The 14,327-nt window shown below is 52.0% G+C and overlaps 1 protein-coding gene across 1 annotated transcript in view; it reads left to right on the forward strand.

Moving 5' to 3' along the window:
- Positions 1-14,327, forward strand: part of ABTB2 (ankyrin repeat and BTB domain containing 2) — a 213,959-nt gene that overhangs the window by 165,855 nt on the left and 33,777 nt on the right. Inside the window, exon 3 of the mRNA XM_015114548.3 lies at positions 230-443. Within this exon, the coding sequence (XP_014970034.2) occupies positions 230-443 (214 nt within the window). The remainder of the gene's footprint in view (positions 1-229; positions 444-14,327) is intronic.

The raw sequence follows: 14,327 nt of genomic DNA on the forward strand, positions 1-14,327 counted from the left end.
GGCCCTGCCAAGTATTTAATTCAGCAAGAGTGAAATGAAAGGGAAACGAAATTGCTATTGTGCATCTGGGTGACAGTTTCCACCTCCACCTGTTGGCTGCAGGGCAAACAGTAATTGCGCACTAAGGCAAGGGAGCTTCAGCCAGGAGCATCCTTGGAAGAATGCGGGCTGTAAACTCAGACTTTGTCTTCTTTTTTCTCTTCCTCCCCTCTGCCCTGCCCCCTACCAGGTGACTTGGTCTCCCGTGCCATGCACCACATGCAGGGGCGCCACCCCCTGTGCCCGGGTGCCAGCCCCGCCCGCCAGGCCCGCCAGCCGCCACAGCCCATCACTTGGTCCCCCGACGCCCTCCACACGCTCTACTACTTCCTGCGGTGTCCACAGATGGAGTCCATGGAGAACCCCAACCTGGACCCCCCGAGAATGACCCTGAACAATGAACGGTAGGGATCTTCCTTGGGCTGAGCACCTGGTGGGACGTGCGCCCAAACGTGCATTGACCGACTGACTGACACTCACTGACGACTGACCGACAGGGCGAGAAAGGGGCCCTGGAGCTATGCTGTGCCTGTGAGGAGGTGGCCCAGGAATTCCAATGGATGAAGGCCTGCACTGGTGTGCAGTGGGATTTTTTTTTTTCCCCTGAGCTGATGCAGCATGGGGCCACTGAGGCTTGGAACCTGTGCTTCAGCCTCTGTGCCCAGTCTGGCGCGAGCTCACTGGGCTGTCCGAAATTCAGCTGCCTTGTTATAAAATTAGATAGTCACACCCACCTAGAAAGGTTAGTACTCTGAGAAAAAGCATGTAGGATGGGGGCTGGGTGGGAACTGGCCCTTGGCCATTGGTAGCTGTCACCTCTTTTCATGGGGTTATCCCATTCAAAAGTGATCAAATGATCATTGTTGGCGTCATGGTTATGAGGGGTCTTGGGTGTGTTTTGCCCTCATCCATTTGTTTAGCAGAAGAGACCATCGTGACCCTGGCAGCTCTCTGATCTCCAGCAGGTTAGTGGTTGGATAGCCCCTGGACCCACACCTGTGGGCTCCTAGTCAGTTACTTTCACTAGAGGGTCCCAACACTTTCCTAGCTGGGAGCAGGGCTGCAAAGAACAGATGTGCAGGTTGTGTACTGCACAATGGAACCCAGTGAGGAACATGAGTAGGGGATGCACGTGGGGCCATGTCAGCCTGAGGACAGGATACCTTTTCTAATTAGTTTTCTCCGAGGACTGCCTTTTTGAAATTTTCTACCTGGAAAATATGCTTTTTTATAACTTACCCCAAACGTTGTATGTGCTGGCATGAGCCTCACATGGAGGCCACTGCATGGCGACTTAAGGTACGGTCTGTCCGTGGGCTCAAGAGTTGTGTTTTGAGGGTCCAGGAAGTGGGAAAGGCTTGCCCTTGGTTTGGGAAGCCCATCTGCACACATTTCACCACACAGTCAGGCCCAGGAAAGGCAGAGCCCATGGGACTTGGTGCCCCACCTGGAGGGAGACAATCTGAGACCTCAATATTGGAAGTCCTGGAGGCTCTGCAGTCCCCTTGCCCGGCTGCCCGCTGTCTTTCAGGGGCGTGGAGTCTCATCCGCTCTATGATCCACAGCTGGCTCCACAGCCCGGTCTGCTTCCTCAGTGCCCCAGAAAACAAAGGCACTAAGGTGGATTTACTGAGTGTTTACTATGTGCTAGGCACTGGGCTGAGCACTTTGCAGGCAGATGCTCACTTAATCCACACACTACCAAGAAAGAGGTGCTCTTCAAGCCCCTTTACACATGAGAAAGTGGAGGCACGGAGGGACTCACTGGCCCCACCACACAGGCTGTGCTCCTCATAACCACTACACTGTATCTCCTGTCCCTAAGAGGAATGTAAAACAGCAGTGGCCCAGTACATGCGTAGTAGAGTCCCAGTAAATAGTACCATTGCTGTTATCAGTACTAGTATCCTTATGTCATCATTGTTGTATTTCTCTGGGAGCTGGAGGGCGAATGCAAGTCTGAGGAGGGCCACCCTGGGCCTGACACAGAAAGACGGCTGCAGGTGGAGCCCTGGGCATCCTGAAAGACGCCTTTGGCTTGAGCTGGGGCCAAAGCACAGGCCCTAAGCCCCAGCTGTTCCTGCTTGGCGGAAAAGTGCTGTGGTTGAAGGAGTCAGCGTGGAAGGGAAAAGGGCAGGAAGACATCTGGGAAGGAGGAGGTAGGAGGCTTGCTTGCTGTTTGGTAAGGTGCTGGGCTGAGGCCGGGCCACCCATGCAGAAGTGACTGGGAGAAGAGGACAGGAGCCTTCTTCAGGCCTGTTGCCCCGACTGCTGGGCCCTCAGGCTGTCATGGCTATAGGCCCAGGGGCAGGCATTCCTCTGCTGGCACTTTCCCCCGCCCCCTTGGGCATCTTTGTCATGTGCTGTGGCTTTCCCCAGCAGGGTTCCCAGCCCCCAGTACTCTAACACACAGAATCCGGGTTTCTTCGTGATCTGAGTTGCACAGCTCTATGTGGTTATAACAGCTGAGCTTGCATGGTAATAGACATACGGGCATGTGTTTAGATAACCACTTATTTAAAAACCACACTATCTGTAGCACAAATAAATTGGTAGCAAAGATATTTTTCCATGAATCATTTCAAATGAATATCAGACACATGGGGAATTGGAACCCCCATTAGAAAAAAAAAGGAACCAAAATTTTTTAAGTTTTGACACGGAAAGGAGGACACCCTAAAAATACCTGCGGGAGCCGACAGCCCGACGGCTCGCCGGTGGCCTGACTCCTGTCGCTGAGCAGATCTGCTGCCCTCTGGCTCACTGACAGGGAAGGCCCTGGAGGCTGTGGGGATCCTTCCTGGGAGCACTGAGCTCACAGCATTACTGCAGGCTGGGCTGGGCCGATGTCCCATCAAGGCCCCAGCACCCTGATACCCTCACCAGAGCTCTGGGGAAAACCTCTCCTGATGCAAATAGTAGCTGGAGTTTGCTAGGGTGCCAGAGTGACAGAGCTTTGCTTTTGTGAGTTTGGGGATGTGCGCTGTCTGTCTATCTCTGTCTCTTGCTCCACTTCATCCTCTTAAAGCCCCGTCCTCTGTCCCACCTGGAAGCCTGGGGGACTGAGTTCACCCGACCAGAATTGGACGGAGCCCCTGATTTCAGTGTGACCGTGGTTGTCTGGCTGTAGAGGCTGTCTGTTTGGGGATTGGTGGCTCCCTGGGTTTGTTTGGGATTAAGTAACCTCCTCTACTGCCTTCCACACATGGGAGAAGGAGCTCAGTTTGGTGACATGGGTTTGGCAGCATGACAGCATTGATGGAACCACTCAAGTCTGTACTCATATTTCTGCTTTAAAGAAAGGTACCCTGATTCCTTCAATTAGGGGCTACGTCTGACCACATCCATGCCGACAAAGGGAAGGGATGTGTGTTCATCTCTTTCGTGTGGAGCTCACTGTGGTGTTCCCTGCTAAGCCACCTGCTGCTTCTGCGGTGTTCGGTGGGGACTTCATATCTTTCCGTAAGAGGCCGCCTCCCCAGAGCTCTCTGCTCTGGTCCGGGAGGAGAGACAGCAGGAGGGGACAGAAGCAGCAGGAACTCAGAGTGGCGAGCGGGCAGCTTTGCAGCGAATGAGAGGCCTCTAACCTCCTTTCTTCCACTGCTGCAGCGAGCCTGGTGCATCAAGAAACAGTACAGGCTTTGGGGCAGAGGCCTGGGCTCAGAGCCACACAGGCCCTTCCATGCCTCAGGCTCCTCACCGATCAAATGGGGCTAAGTAATTCTATCCAGTGGGACAAAGTGAGATAACATACGCCCTTCCTTTAAAGCCCATTTCTACCTACTTCTACGCCCAAAGAACATCAGCAAGTTTGGTGCTGTCATTACCTCCATTTTACAAGTGAGGACAGGCCGGGCGCGGTGGCTCAAGCCTGTAATCCCAGCACTTTGGGAGGCCGAGACGGGCGGATCATGAGGTCAGGAGATCGAGACCATCCTGGCTGACACGGTGAAACCCCGTCTCTACTAAAAAATACAAAAAACTAGCCGGGCGAGGTGGCGGGCGCCTGTAGTCCCAGATACTCGGGAGGCTGAGGCAGGAGAATGGCGTGAACCCGGGATGTGGAGCTTGCAGTGAGCCGAGATCTGGCCACTGCACTCCAGCCTGGGCGGCAGAGCGAGACTCCGTCTCAAAAAAAAAAAAAAAAAAAAAAACAAGTGAGGACAAGAGGGTGCAGGGTACCTGGCTGATAAGTGGCGAGGCCAGGATTCAAACCTGAGGTCTCTCTCCTCAAGGCCATTGCCTTTCCCCGTGCCAGGCTGTGGCTTCCCAGCTGGCTGCCGAGACCTGATCCTACAGCTCTGAGGCGTGCTGGGTGGGCCCTGGCCTTTGGGGCCACCTTCTCTGGGGCCACTCCAGCCCCACCCCCTCGCTATCCTGGGAGAGCTCTGCAGCTGGAGCCTCCCTGCACCCTCCCAGGGTGCCTTTCTCACTGGCAGCTTTGCATCCCAGGCACCAGCCAGGCACAAGGCAGGGTCTAAAACACAGAATTAGTCACAGCTGCTGCCCTGCAGGGTGTGTCATCACCCAAGATCAAGCTCAGAAAGTGAAAGAGCCTCCTGTCAGGGATCCAGGTTGCCCAGGGAGATCGGGAGCCTCCTTCCTCTGAGGTCTGGAGGAGAATGGACAACCATCTGGTTAGACGTGGCCCTTGCTGGTTGTGCCTGAGGGCAGAGGGATGGGCTAGCTGGAACAGAATCTTTGGCAGAGGGTATACCTCCTTGGCCATCACCCTCCTGGGGAATGAGAGGTCTGGGGCGGTAGGGATAAAGACTACGCAGACACGTAGGAAGGCAGGAGGGCTGCCAGCTGCCAGCAAATTGCTGGAAGGCAGCGTCATCAAGCAGAGGAGACAGAGGGAGACATGCAGTCAGAGGTGCAGAGGGCCTGAGGTCGACAGGAGGTGGCCATTTCTCCGCATCAGAACCTGGGCTGCTGGAGGGCTTGTGGTCCCCCAGGCATCCTTCCAGACTGCATCTACTGTGAGCAGCAGCAAAGCAGCCAGACCCTTGAGGAGTGGCCAGGCAGAGAGAGTGGGAATGGCAGAGGGCCGCTGGTCCACAGAGCGGTCCGCTGGCTAAACCTCAGGCCCTGGCCCCTTGCCGCCTCCTCCCCAGCCCTGCACAGCACGTCTCCGCCTCTGTGGCGGGAGGCAGACTCAGAAGGTTTGGAGCCTGCTGGTATCCAGGACACAGAAATAGGAGGCATGTGGGACCCTTCCCAGAGTTCTGAACTGGGGTTGGGCCTAGAAACATCTGGTATCGTGACTTTGTAGCCAGCCAAAATAGCCCCATCTGAGGAGGGCCCTGCTATTCAAAGGTGTGCATTTGAGATCTACCTTGCCACTTTTCATAACCTTCAACCACTCATTTAACCTCTTCAAGGCTCTTAATCATCTGTAAGGTATGAGGACCCAATGAGTTAACATATTTTTTGGGTTTTCTTGGAAACAGGGTCTCGCTCTGTCTCCCAGCCTGGAGTGCTGTGGCACAATCTCAGCTCACTGCCTCCTTGACATCCTGGACTCAAGCAATCCTCCCACCTCAGCCTCCCAAGTAGCTGGGACCACAGGTGTGCTCCATCACACACTTTGCCTTGGCCTCCCAAAGTACTGGGATTATAACCATGAGCCACTGCACCTGGCCACTACATACTTTAGAACAGGGCCTAGGACACACTGAGTAGCTATTCTTATGATTATCAACACGATGGTTTTTATCAGGCAGGGTAGCAGCATAGACAGAGTCCAAGTGGCTAGAGGAAGCAAGGTACCCCGGAGAGACGGGCGACGGGGAGGAGCAGAGCAAGGGAACACGGGCACCGTGGTGCAGGACGGAGCACAGAAGTGGATGGACCTTGTGAGCCAAGACACACAGTGCTGAGCTTGTGGCTGAGAAGGTCCTGTCCCCAGTGGTCCAGCTGTTTGTGATTGGCTGGGTTTCATTTGTCCTCCTTCCCACACTTCCCTTCTTGGGGCCTGAACCCTTCTGAGAATAAGGGCAGCAGAGGGTCCAGATGCTTGATGCTCCTTTAAAGGTCTGCCCTGGAGAAATCTGATATGTAGTTCTGCACCCCCCAGACAGGTTCAGGAGAGACGAGACCGGGGTGCTAATATGACACTAATCTTGCTCTCCAACTTCCATAGAGCTCTTTTTGCTGGGGCTTCCAAGACCTACTCAGAGGTTGAAGCTCTTGTCCAGGTGAGATCCTGGCAGAAGATAAATGTGTGTCCGGCCCAGCTCTTGGCTTCCCTGTTCCATATCAGGCTAGACAGAGTTTCAAAGAGCTGGAGCCAGCAAACGTGTCAGAGCTCTGGGTTCCAGCCACTTTGTTGGAAACACATACCTGGGGTTTTTTTTTTTTTCTTTAAGAGACTGGCTCATTCTGTCACCCAGGCTGGAATATAGTGGTGCAGTCATGGCTCATTGCAACCTTGAACTCCTGGGTGCAAGTGATCCTCCCACCTCAGCCTCCTGAATAGCTGGGACTATAGATGCATGCCACCATGCCACCTGGGGCTTCTGATGGTGACCAAGGGATGGAGGGTGCCATGAGCCTCTTGGGTCATCCCAGAAATGTTATCTTGGCTACCTTCTAGGAGGATGACCATGTCAACTCATCTTCCTGGGCCTCAGTTTCCTCATCAGTAAAATGGTGAAGATAGTAATATGGCTCCTATGGCTAAATGAGATAATACAGTAAAGCACTTAGCTCAATGCCAGGCACATAAAAACTGCTTATTGAATGGTGTCTCCTCCTCATTATAATGGCTGTAAACACATTAGATGGCATGTTTGACACTCAGAGCAGGATCTTTTTATTGAGGTAGCATGACATTTCCTAAAATGTGATTCTCAAGTGATATCTGGGTCAGTAATACTACTACTAATACAGTTACTAACACTACTACTGATGATATTACTACTAATTAACCACTACCACTATGACTAATAATAATAAAATTACTAAGATTACTGCTACTACCAGCATTACCACTACTGCTAGTTATAGCAAGCATTATAGAGCACGCATTTACAGATACTGTCTTTTTTTTTTTTTTTTTTTTTTTTGGTGAGCAACATGGCTGTTTATTTCACCTGGGTACAGGCGGACCTGGGTACACCTGGGTACAGAGTCCGAAAAGAGAGTCAGCAAAGGGTGGTGGATTATCATTAGTTCTTATAGGTTTGGGGATAGGCAGTGGAGTTAGGAGCAATGTTTTGCGGGCAGCGGCTAGATCTCACAAAGTACATTCTCAAGGGTGGGGAGAATGACAAAGAACCTTCTTAAGGGTGGGGGAGATTACAAAGTACATTGATCAGTTAAGGTAGGGCAGAAACAAATTACAATGGTGGAATGTCATCAGTTAAAGCTATTTTCACTTCTTTTGTGGATCTTCAGTTGCTTCAGGCCATCTGGATGTATACGTGCAGGTCACTGGGGATATGATGGCTTAGTCTGGGCTCAGAGGCCTGACATTCCTGTCTTCCTCCACTGTAAGAGTTACCCGAAGCTCCGCGTCCGTGATGGTCCAGGGGGTTTCCGAGGCGATCGGGCAGCATCAGTCTTCAGCCGCTAAGCCAAGAAGATCTGATTTAAAATTGGTGAGATGTTCCTTGGGCTGGTTGGTCTGAGGACCCAAGGTCCAGGTCATAGGTGGACCTCTTCATGGAGTGAGGGTGAGGACAGGGGACTGGTCTCCCAAAGGAGTCCCGCTGACCCGGGTCTTCGGCACCAAATGTCTCACGTGTCCGTGTGAAGAGACCCCCAAACAGGCTTTGTGTGAGCAACATGGCTGTTTATTTCATCCGGGTGCAGGCGGGCTGAGTCTGAAAGGAGAGTCAGCCCAGATACTGTCTTAAGTGCTTGACTTACTAACTCCTATTTCTCCCTGGACTCCTGCGGATCCATGGAGAAGGGCTCTAGGAGAAGGATAAAGAGTCTTCAGTATGAGGAGGGAGACAAAAGCAAGATGGAAGTAAACAAATGAGCAAAACCCACCGGACAGTGCAGGAGGAAGCTCAGGTGCATGATGGTACATGAGGTCAGCCCTCAGGCTCTGAAGCCTGCCTGGATTCCAGTCCCAGCCCTGCCACTCACAAGCTGGGCGGCCTCGGGTATGTCATTTACCCTCTGCGTCTCAGTCTCTTCTTCTTTTTTCTTTTTTTCTTGGGAGAGGGGAGTGGGCGGGGGCGGGGGCCGGATGGAGTCACACTCTGGGAGTCACACAGCCTGGGAGTCACCCAGGCTGGAGTGCAGTGGCACTATCTTGACTCACTGCAGCCTCCACCTCCCAGGTTCAAGCGATTCGCCTGCCTCAGCCTCCCGAGTAGCCGGGATTACAGGCACGTGCCACCATGCCTGGCTAATTTTTGTTATTTTAGTAGAGACAGGGTTTTGCCATGCTGGCCAGGCTGGTCTCGAACTCCTGTCCTCAAGTGATCCGCCTTCCTAGGCCTCCCAAAGTGATGGGATTACAGACATGAGCCCCTGCATGCAGCCCAGTCTCTTCTTAATAGGGGATTAATAGTGCCAACTTCATAGGGGTGTTGTGGGGATCAATTGAGTTAATCTATGTAAGGCACTTAACATAGTGCCTGGTACACAGTAAGCAGCAGCAGCACATTTAAGAGGATTCTGAGAAGGCTGGAGTAGGTGGGGGACATGTCGGAGCAGACCTGGGATTTTTAACTGGGCCTTAAAGGACAGCCACAGGAGACTGGGAGAGGTAAATGGCATGGGCAGCAAAAGTCACAAAAGGACTTTTGTTGTTTCAGAGCACGAATTTTATAACAGAAATGAATCTACACTTTAAAAACATAAAAACTAATTGGGTGGTGGTGGTTGTTGAGACGGGGTCTCACTCTGTCACCCAGGCTGGGGTGCAGTGGCGTGATCACAGATTACTGCAATGTCAACCTCCTGGGCTCAGGCAATCCTCCCACCTCCGCCTCCTGAGTAGCTGGGACTACAGGCCCACTCCACCATGCCTGGCTAATTTCTTTATTTTTTGTAGAAACAGGGTTTTGCCATGTCACCCAGACTGGTCTTGAATTCCTGGAGTCAAGGGATCTGCCAGTGTCAGCCTCCCAAAGTGCTGGTGTTATAGATGTGAGCCACAGTGCCCAGCATTTTTTATTATATATGTTTTTCTTTTCTTCTCTTCCCTTCTCTTCTCTTTTTTCTTCTCTTCTCTTTTCTTTTCTTTTCTTTTCTTTTCTTTTCTTTTCTTTTGGCTAGTCAAGTGAAACAGTGGGAGTGCAGAAGGAACAAGGAAATCTGTAACTGGTTGTGATCGATTAATTGTAGAAACCGCTGCACTCAGAGCAGCAGTTGGTTTTTTAAGTCATCACTGATTGTTGTTTATCTAGGCAAATGCTTCAAGGTCAAGCTGGAGGTCAGTGGTTTCCCAATGGAGAAAGAAGTGCATCCTCCAAGTGGCTGTGGGATGAGGATCAAACCCCAGCTCTTGTCCTCTGGCTCTATGATCCAAGCAAATCACCTTACCTCTCAGAGTCTGGCTTCCTCCCGCATAAGGTGGAGATCTGAACTGTGCCCGCTTCCTCGAGTGGGGAAATGCCCTGACGCGAGTGAGGTACCACATCGAGGCGCCGCTTTGTTCCATTCCAGATGCAGCAGGGAGAATGTTTCCCTCAGACAGCACTTTACATGAAGAGGACGTGCCCACAGATAGGCCGTGTGTTCAGGCTGAAGAAGTGGGCTCGTGAATCTTTTGCTCAGCTTGCGAAAGTGTTTTCTTATCAAATAATAGAGATGATGGCAGTGCTGGCTTTATGCTCCTGACTTCTGGGTTCCTTAAATACCATTTCAAGATTTGCAATGTTAAGCTCTTTTCTCTCTTTTCCGCTCCCACTTTTTGTGCATTAAATTTCCATCTGTTTACCCGAAATGGAAGTAAATGAAATAAGAATAGCTGTTGGGTGAATTAAGTACTTGTTTCCGTGTATTCCCCAGGCTGGCACATCCACTAGCCTCGGAAGTGACTTGTTCACAGTCTACGGTGCACACAGGGAGCTCCCCTCCACTGCCAGGAACCCCCCTCACTGTACCCTCTTTTTGTTTCCTTCAGAGCACCTTTCTCTACCTGAAGTCACCTTGCTCGTGTCTGTTCCCTCCCCACCCCCCCGGAATGTAAGCGCCCTCCGTTTGCCCTGTTCCTGCTGTGTCCTCAGCACAGTCCCAGGCATGCAGAGTAGGCAGTTAAATATTTTGTTAAGTTAATGAAATAGGTGGTAGAACTAATGGTTGGGTTCTTTGGAGTTTAAAAGGCCATGATATGGGGTCCCAGCTCTGCCATTTACTAGCTGTGTGACTTTGGACAAGTTATATGATTTGCCAAGTCTCAGTTTCCCTCACTTGAAATAGAAAATGACTTGAAATACTTTCAGAATGTTTTGTGAGGGGTGAATAAGGCAGCTACATGTTAAGGATGTGGCAGAGAAGAAGGTGTTTGTGCATGGCAGCTGCTATTATCACCGTTACCACAAGCCTATGTGAAGGCCAAAAAGACCAAGTTGTGTTCAGTGAACAAGCAATCCAAAAACATTAGTAACAGCAAAAATCATATCTTCTCAACATGCATGTCTTCTCTCCTCATCCATCCCTCCCTCCCTCCCTCAGTCCCTGCTCTTCTGTCCATCTTAACTCAACCCTCACAGTAGCTGGGAGCCAGGTGTGTGAGAAAGATGAGAGGCTCACTTCACACCTGTAATCCTAGCACTTTGGGAGGCCGAGATGGGAGGATCACTTTAGGCTAGGAGTTCAAGACAAGCCTGGGCAAAATAGTGAGACCCCATCTCTACAAAAATAAAAATACAAATTAGCTGGGCATGGTGGTGCATGCCTGTAGTCCTAGCTACTCAGGAGACTGAGTGGGAGAATCTCTTGAGCCCAAGAGTTGGAGACTGCTGTGAGCTGTGGATCTCACCACTGCACTCAGCCTGGGCGGCAACACCCCATCTCACCAAAAAAAAAAAAAAAAAAAAAAACAGAGAAGGTAATTAGGAAGACCACACCACAGAGGGCTTGTTAAATGAGGCCCATTTTGGACAGGGACATCTACAAAATTTAGCCTTATCACAACCAAGGAATTCAAAGAACTCTACAAACTGGATTCCATTTACCTATGGGAGCAAAGACGAAGCCACCTATCGGCCACTCTTTAAAGCTGGTGGTGTCCCTGGCCCCACACCTGCTGGTTTAGCCATAGCGCCTATGTAGAATGCGCTGCGGTTGCTGAAGGCTAAACTTGGGAGAGACCTGATCCATCGTTACATGGGCTGGAAGCATCTAGACAAAGTTTTACAGTTTACAGAGCTTGTTTAGTACACGGCTCTCTAACAGGCTCTTACGGTAGCTCTTGGAGGAAACTATTACATTCCCATTTCTAGCGAGCAGACTGAGGCCTTGAGGAGGTCCGAGGTGTGCCCACCATCACAGCTGGTAAGAGACAGATCTCAGCTCAGGAATGGAGGTCGGTTGTATGAATTCCCATTGCTCAGAGTGGTAAATCCCTTCCCCTCCCAGAAGGGAGAGGGTGAGACCCCGGAGCTGGGGACCTCGCTCAGTACCTCCTTTCCCAGAGTGGCGTGGGCAGCTTGCTCTCAGCTACTTGGGGCCTCTTTCTCAGCAGGCTTGCATTGCAGGCTCTGGGAGGCCAGCCTCGGGGTGGGCGTCTGCCCGGCATCCGAGAAGGAGCGAGCCAGGGATTCGGGGCAGGAAGTGTCAGTGCCACATAACAGGGATAGAGACAGGACAGGATCCCGGCCCGGCCTCTGACAGGCACCCCCCAGGGCTGGCTGTTGTATGGGACTTCCTGTCCTATTGTTGGACCCACCAGTCCTCACAGAAAAGAAGACTGGGAACTGCTGGCCCGGGGAGCTTCATTCATTTGGAGTGTTTTTGTAACACGGGCAGCAACAATCCCCTTTGTCTGCCGTCTTGCCAGGATTCTCAATGCAGGGAATTCCCAACTCTAAAGGGAATTGATTTTGCTTTCTTAAAGAGGCCTGCTTCCGAGGCGAAGCTGGAGAGCATGCAGACCCTCAGGATGGGGGGAGGGCAGGAGCTGGGTGGTATCTGGAGCCAAGCCGGGCCGGTTCCTGACTTGCTCTTACTCGCCTGCCAGGCAGCTCGTGGGATTTCTGTCCTCTTGCAAGACCAGCCGCCGTGACAGCTGTCTGTGACTTGCCCCTCCCCACTTTTGCTGCTTTAATATTTGTGGATTTGGGTGGAAAGGGCTCTTAAGGTACCTGGGGTGCACCCCCTGAGGCACTGGGGCCCAGCCTTCTGTTCCCAGCCGAGTTCAGGGCCTAATGAGGCTGTGAGAGCAAAAGCTCGAGGTTGGGCAAAGCGGTGGTAGGGACCCCAAGATGAGCATTTCTCCATCACGCCTCCTTCCAGCTTTCCACCCACCAGGGCTCAGAGCATTTCATGCCTGCAGTTTGGTATCCTGAAAGACCCCCAGGGCGGTTTGGGGATTTTTGTTGTTGTTTATAATTGACATATAATAACTGTATGTTTCTGGGCTACAGTGTGATGGTTAAATACATGTATACATTCTATAATGATCAAATTAGGGTCCTTAGCTTGTCCGTCGCCTCAAACCTTCATCAGTGCTTTAGAAAAGATCCTCTTTTCTGGCTGTCTTGAAGCATATAATACATTGTTATTAACTATAGTCATCATACTGTGTAAGGGAATACCAGGACTTATTTTTCCAATCTAACTATAACTCTGTACCTGTTGCCCCACATCTCCCCACAGCCCCACCCCAGCCGCCGTGACTACTCAGAATGGTTGGGTTTTTTTAGAGCCAGACTGATAACCATTGGCTAGCTATGTCACCTTGGATATGTGTCCTGGCCTCTCAAAGGCTGTTTCTGCATTTGTAAAATGCAGTATATCTCCCTTGCAGGGTGGCTGTTTCAGAGGTAACTTAGGCAACATGGCCTCGCGCCCACCTGGCACACAGTAGGCCCTCAGCACATCTCAGCAAGGTGGCTTTGCTGCTCGGAAGGCAATGCCAGTTTTCCCTGCAGCTGCCCTTGGGATGTGGACACACAAAGCAGGGTCAGGCCCTTTCCTCCGAGCTTGCACCTGTCTCTCTGGCTGCGCTGGAGTGCACCACCCCTCCATGACCCCCATCCCATCAACAGCTCACATCAAAACACTGCTTGCCAGTCAAGAATTCCACTCTCATATCGGGCTTCAAGAGCCCTCATGCCTCTGCTTCTTCCTAGAAGTTTCTAGAAACTCTTCAGCTGACAGTCCGAATGGTTCTTCTTTCTGCCTTAGACTGTGAGAGTTGGGGAAGGTGAGTGCTGTGTGATTACAGTTAGCGAAATCCAAACAGGATTACCTATCCCAGGAGCCTAAACAAAAGTCTTCCATCCCTGGCCCACAGCCCAGCAGACAGGATAAACCTCGGGGTCCTCTCAGGTCTGCCTTGTTGGCAGAGGCCGATGGGTGGTGGCGGGTGGCCTCGGGAGGGAGGTATGTTTGAGCAGGTTGGAGGTCCCCGCCTGTCTGGCTTCCATGTGGTGAAAGAGCTCGTGGTCTCTGGGGAGCCACCACAAACACCGCGCATGGGAGAAGAAAGTGGGTCCCTGGCACATGGCTGCAGTGAGCCCCATGGGTGGGGCGTGGCCAGTAGGCCTGGGAGCTGCTTCCCAGTGAGGTGGAGAGATGGCGGCTTTCATACTTGCCACCCAAAGGTGTGGGAAGCACTGAGGCACGGGCCTGCTGGACCAGCTGCCTGCCCTTGTGCTGGGGCAGCCATGCTGGGGAGTTCTGGCCTGAGAAATGAGGCAGATGTCCTGGCCCTTGCAGGGCTAGGAGCCCTCCCTACTGTGTGGGAAAGGGTGGAGGGGTGGAGGCCTGCACGCAGTCTCCGCTGGAATCTGTACCATCTCACCCACATGAGATGCCGCCCTGGAACCAGGCCCGGTTCCCAAGGACAGATGGCTGTGTACCCTCCACCGAGGCTCGGGCACGGTGACATCTGCAGAACCACAGCCACCTTTTCCTATTTCTGGTGACAGCTCCATCCCTACATCCTAGCTGCCTTCCCAGAAGCCGCCTTGGCCCCAGGCTGCCGTGCTTCCCCCAGGACGTTGTTGCATTTGGAACACTCTCCTGTGAAATGGCTGTCTTTTTACTGGGGAAATTATTTCCTTTTTTTTTCTGAAAAGAACTCTTTGCCAATACCCAAGCCAACTCAAGCTTCTAGGAATGAAAGACGAAGCAGTTCCCCCTTTTGTGAGAGT

Source organism: Macaca mulatta, chromosome 14 (assembly GCF_049350105.2).
Source record: "Macaca mulatta isolate MMU2019108-1 chromosome 14, T2T-MMU8v2.0, whole genome shotgun sequence".
NCBI classification, from domain to species: domain Eukaryota; kingdom Metazoa; phylum Chordata; class Mammalia; order Primates; family Cercopithecidae; genus Macaca; species Macaca mulatta.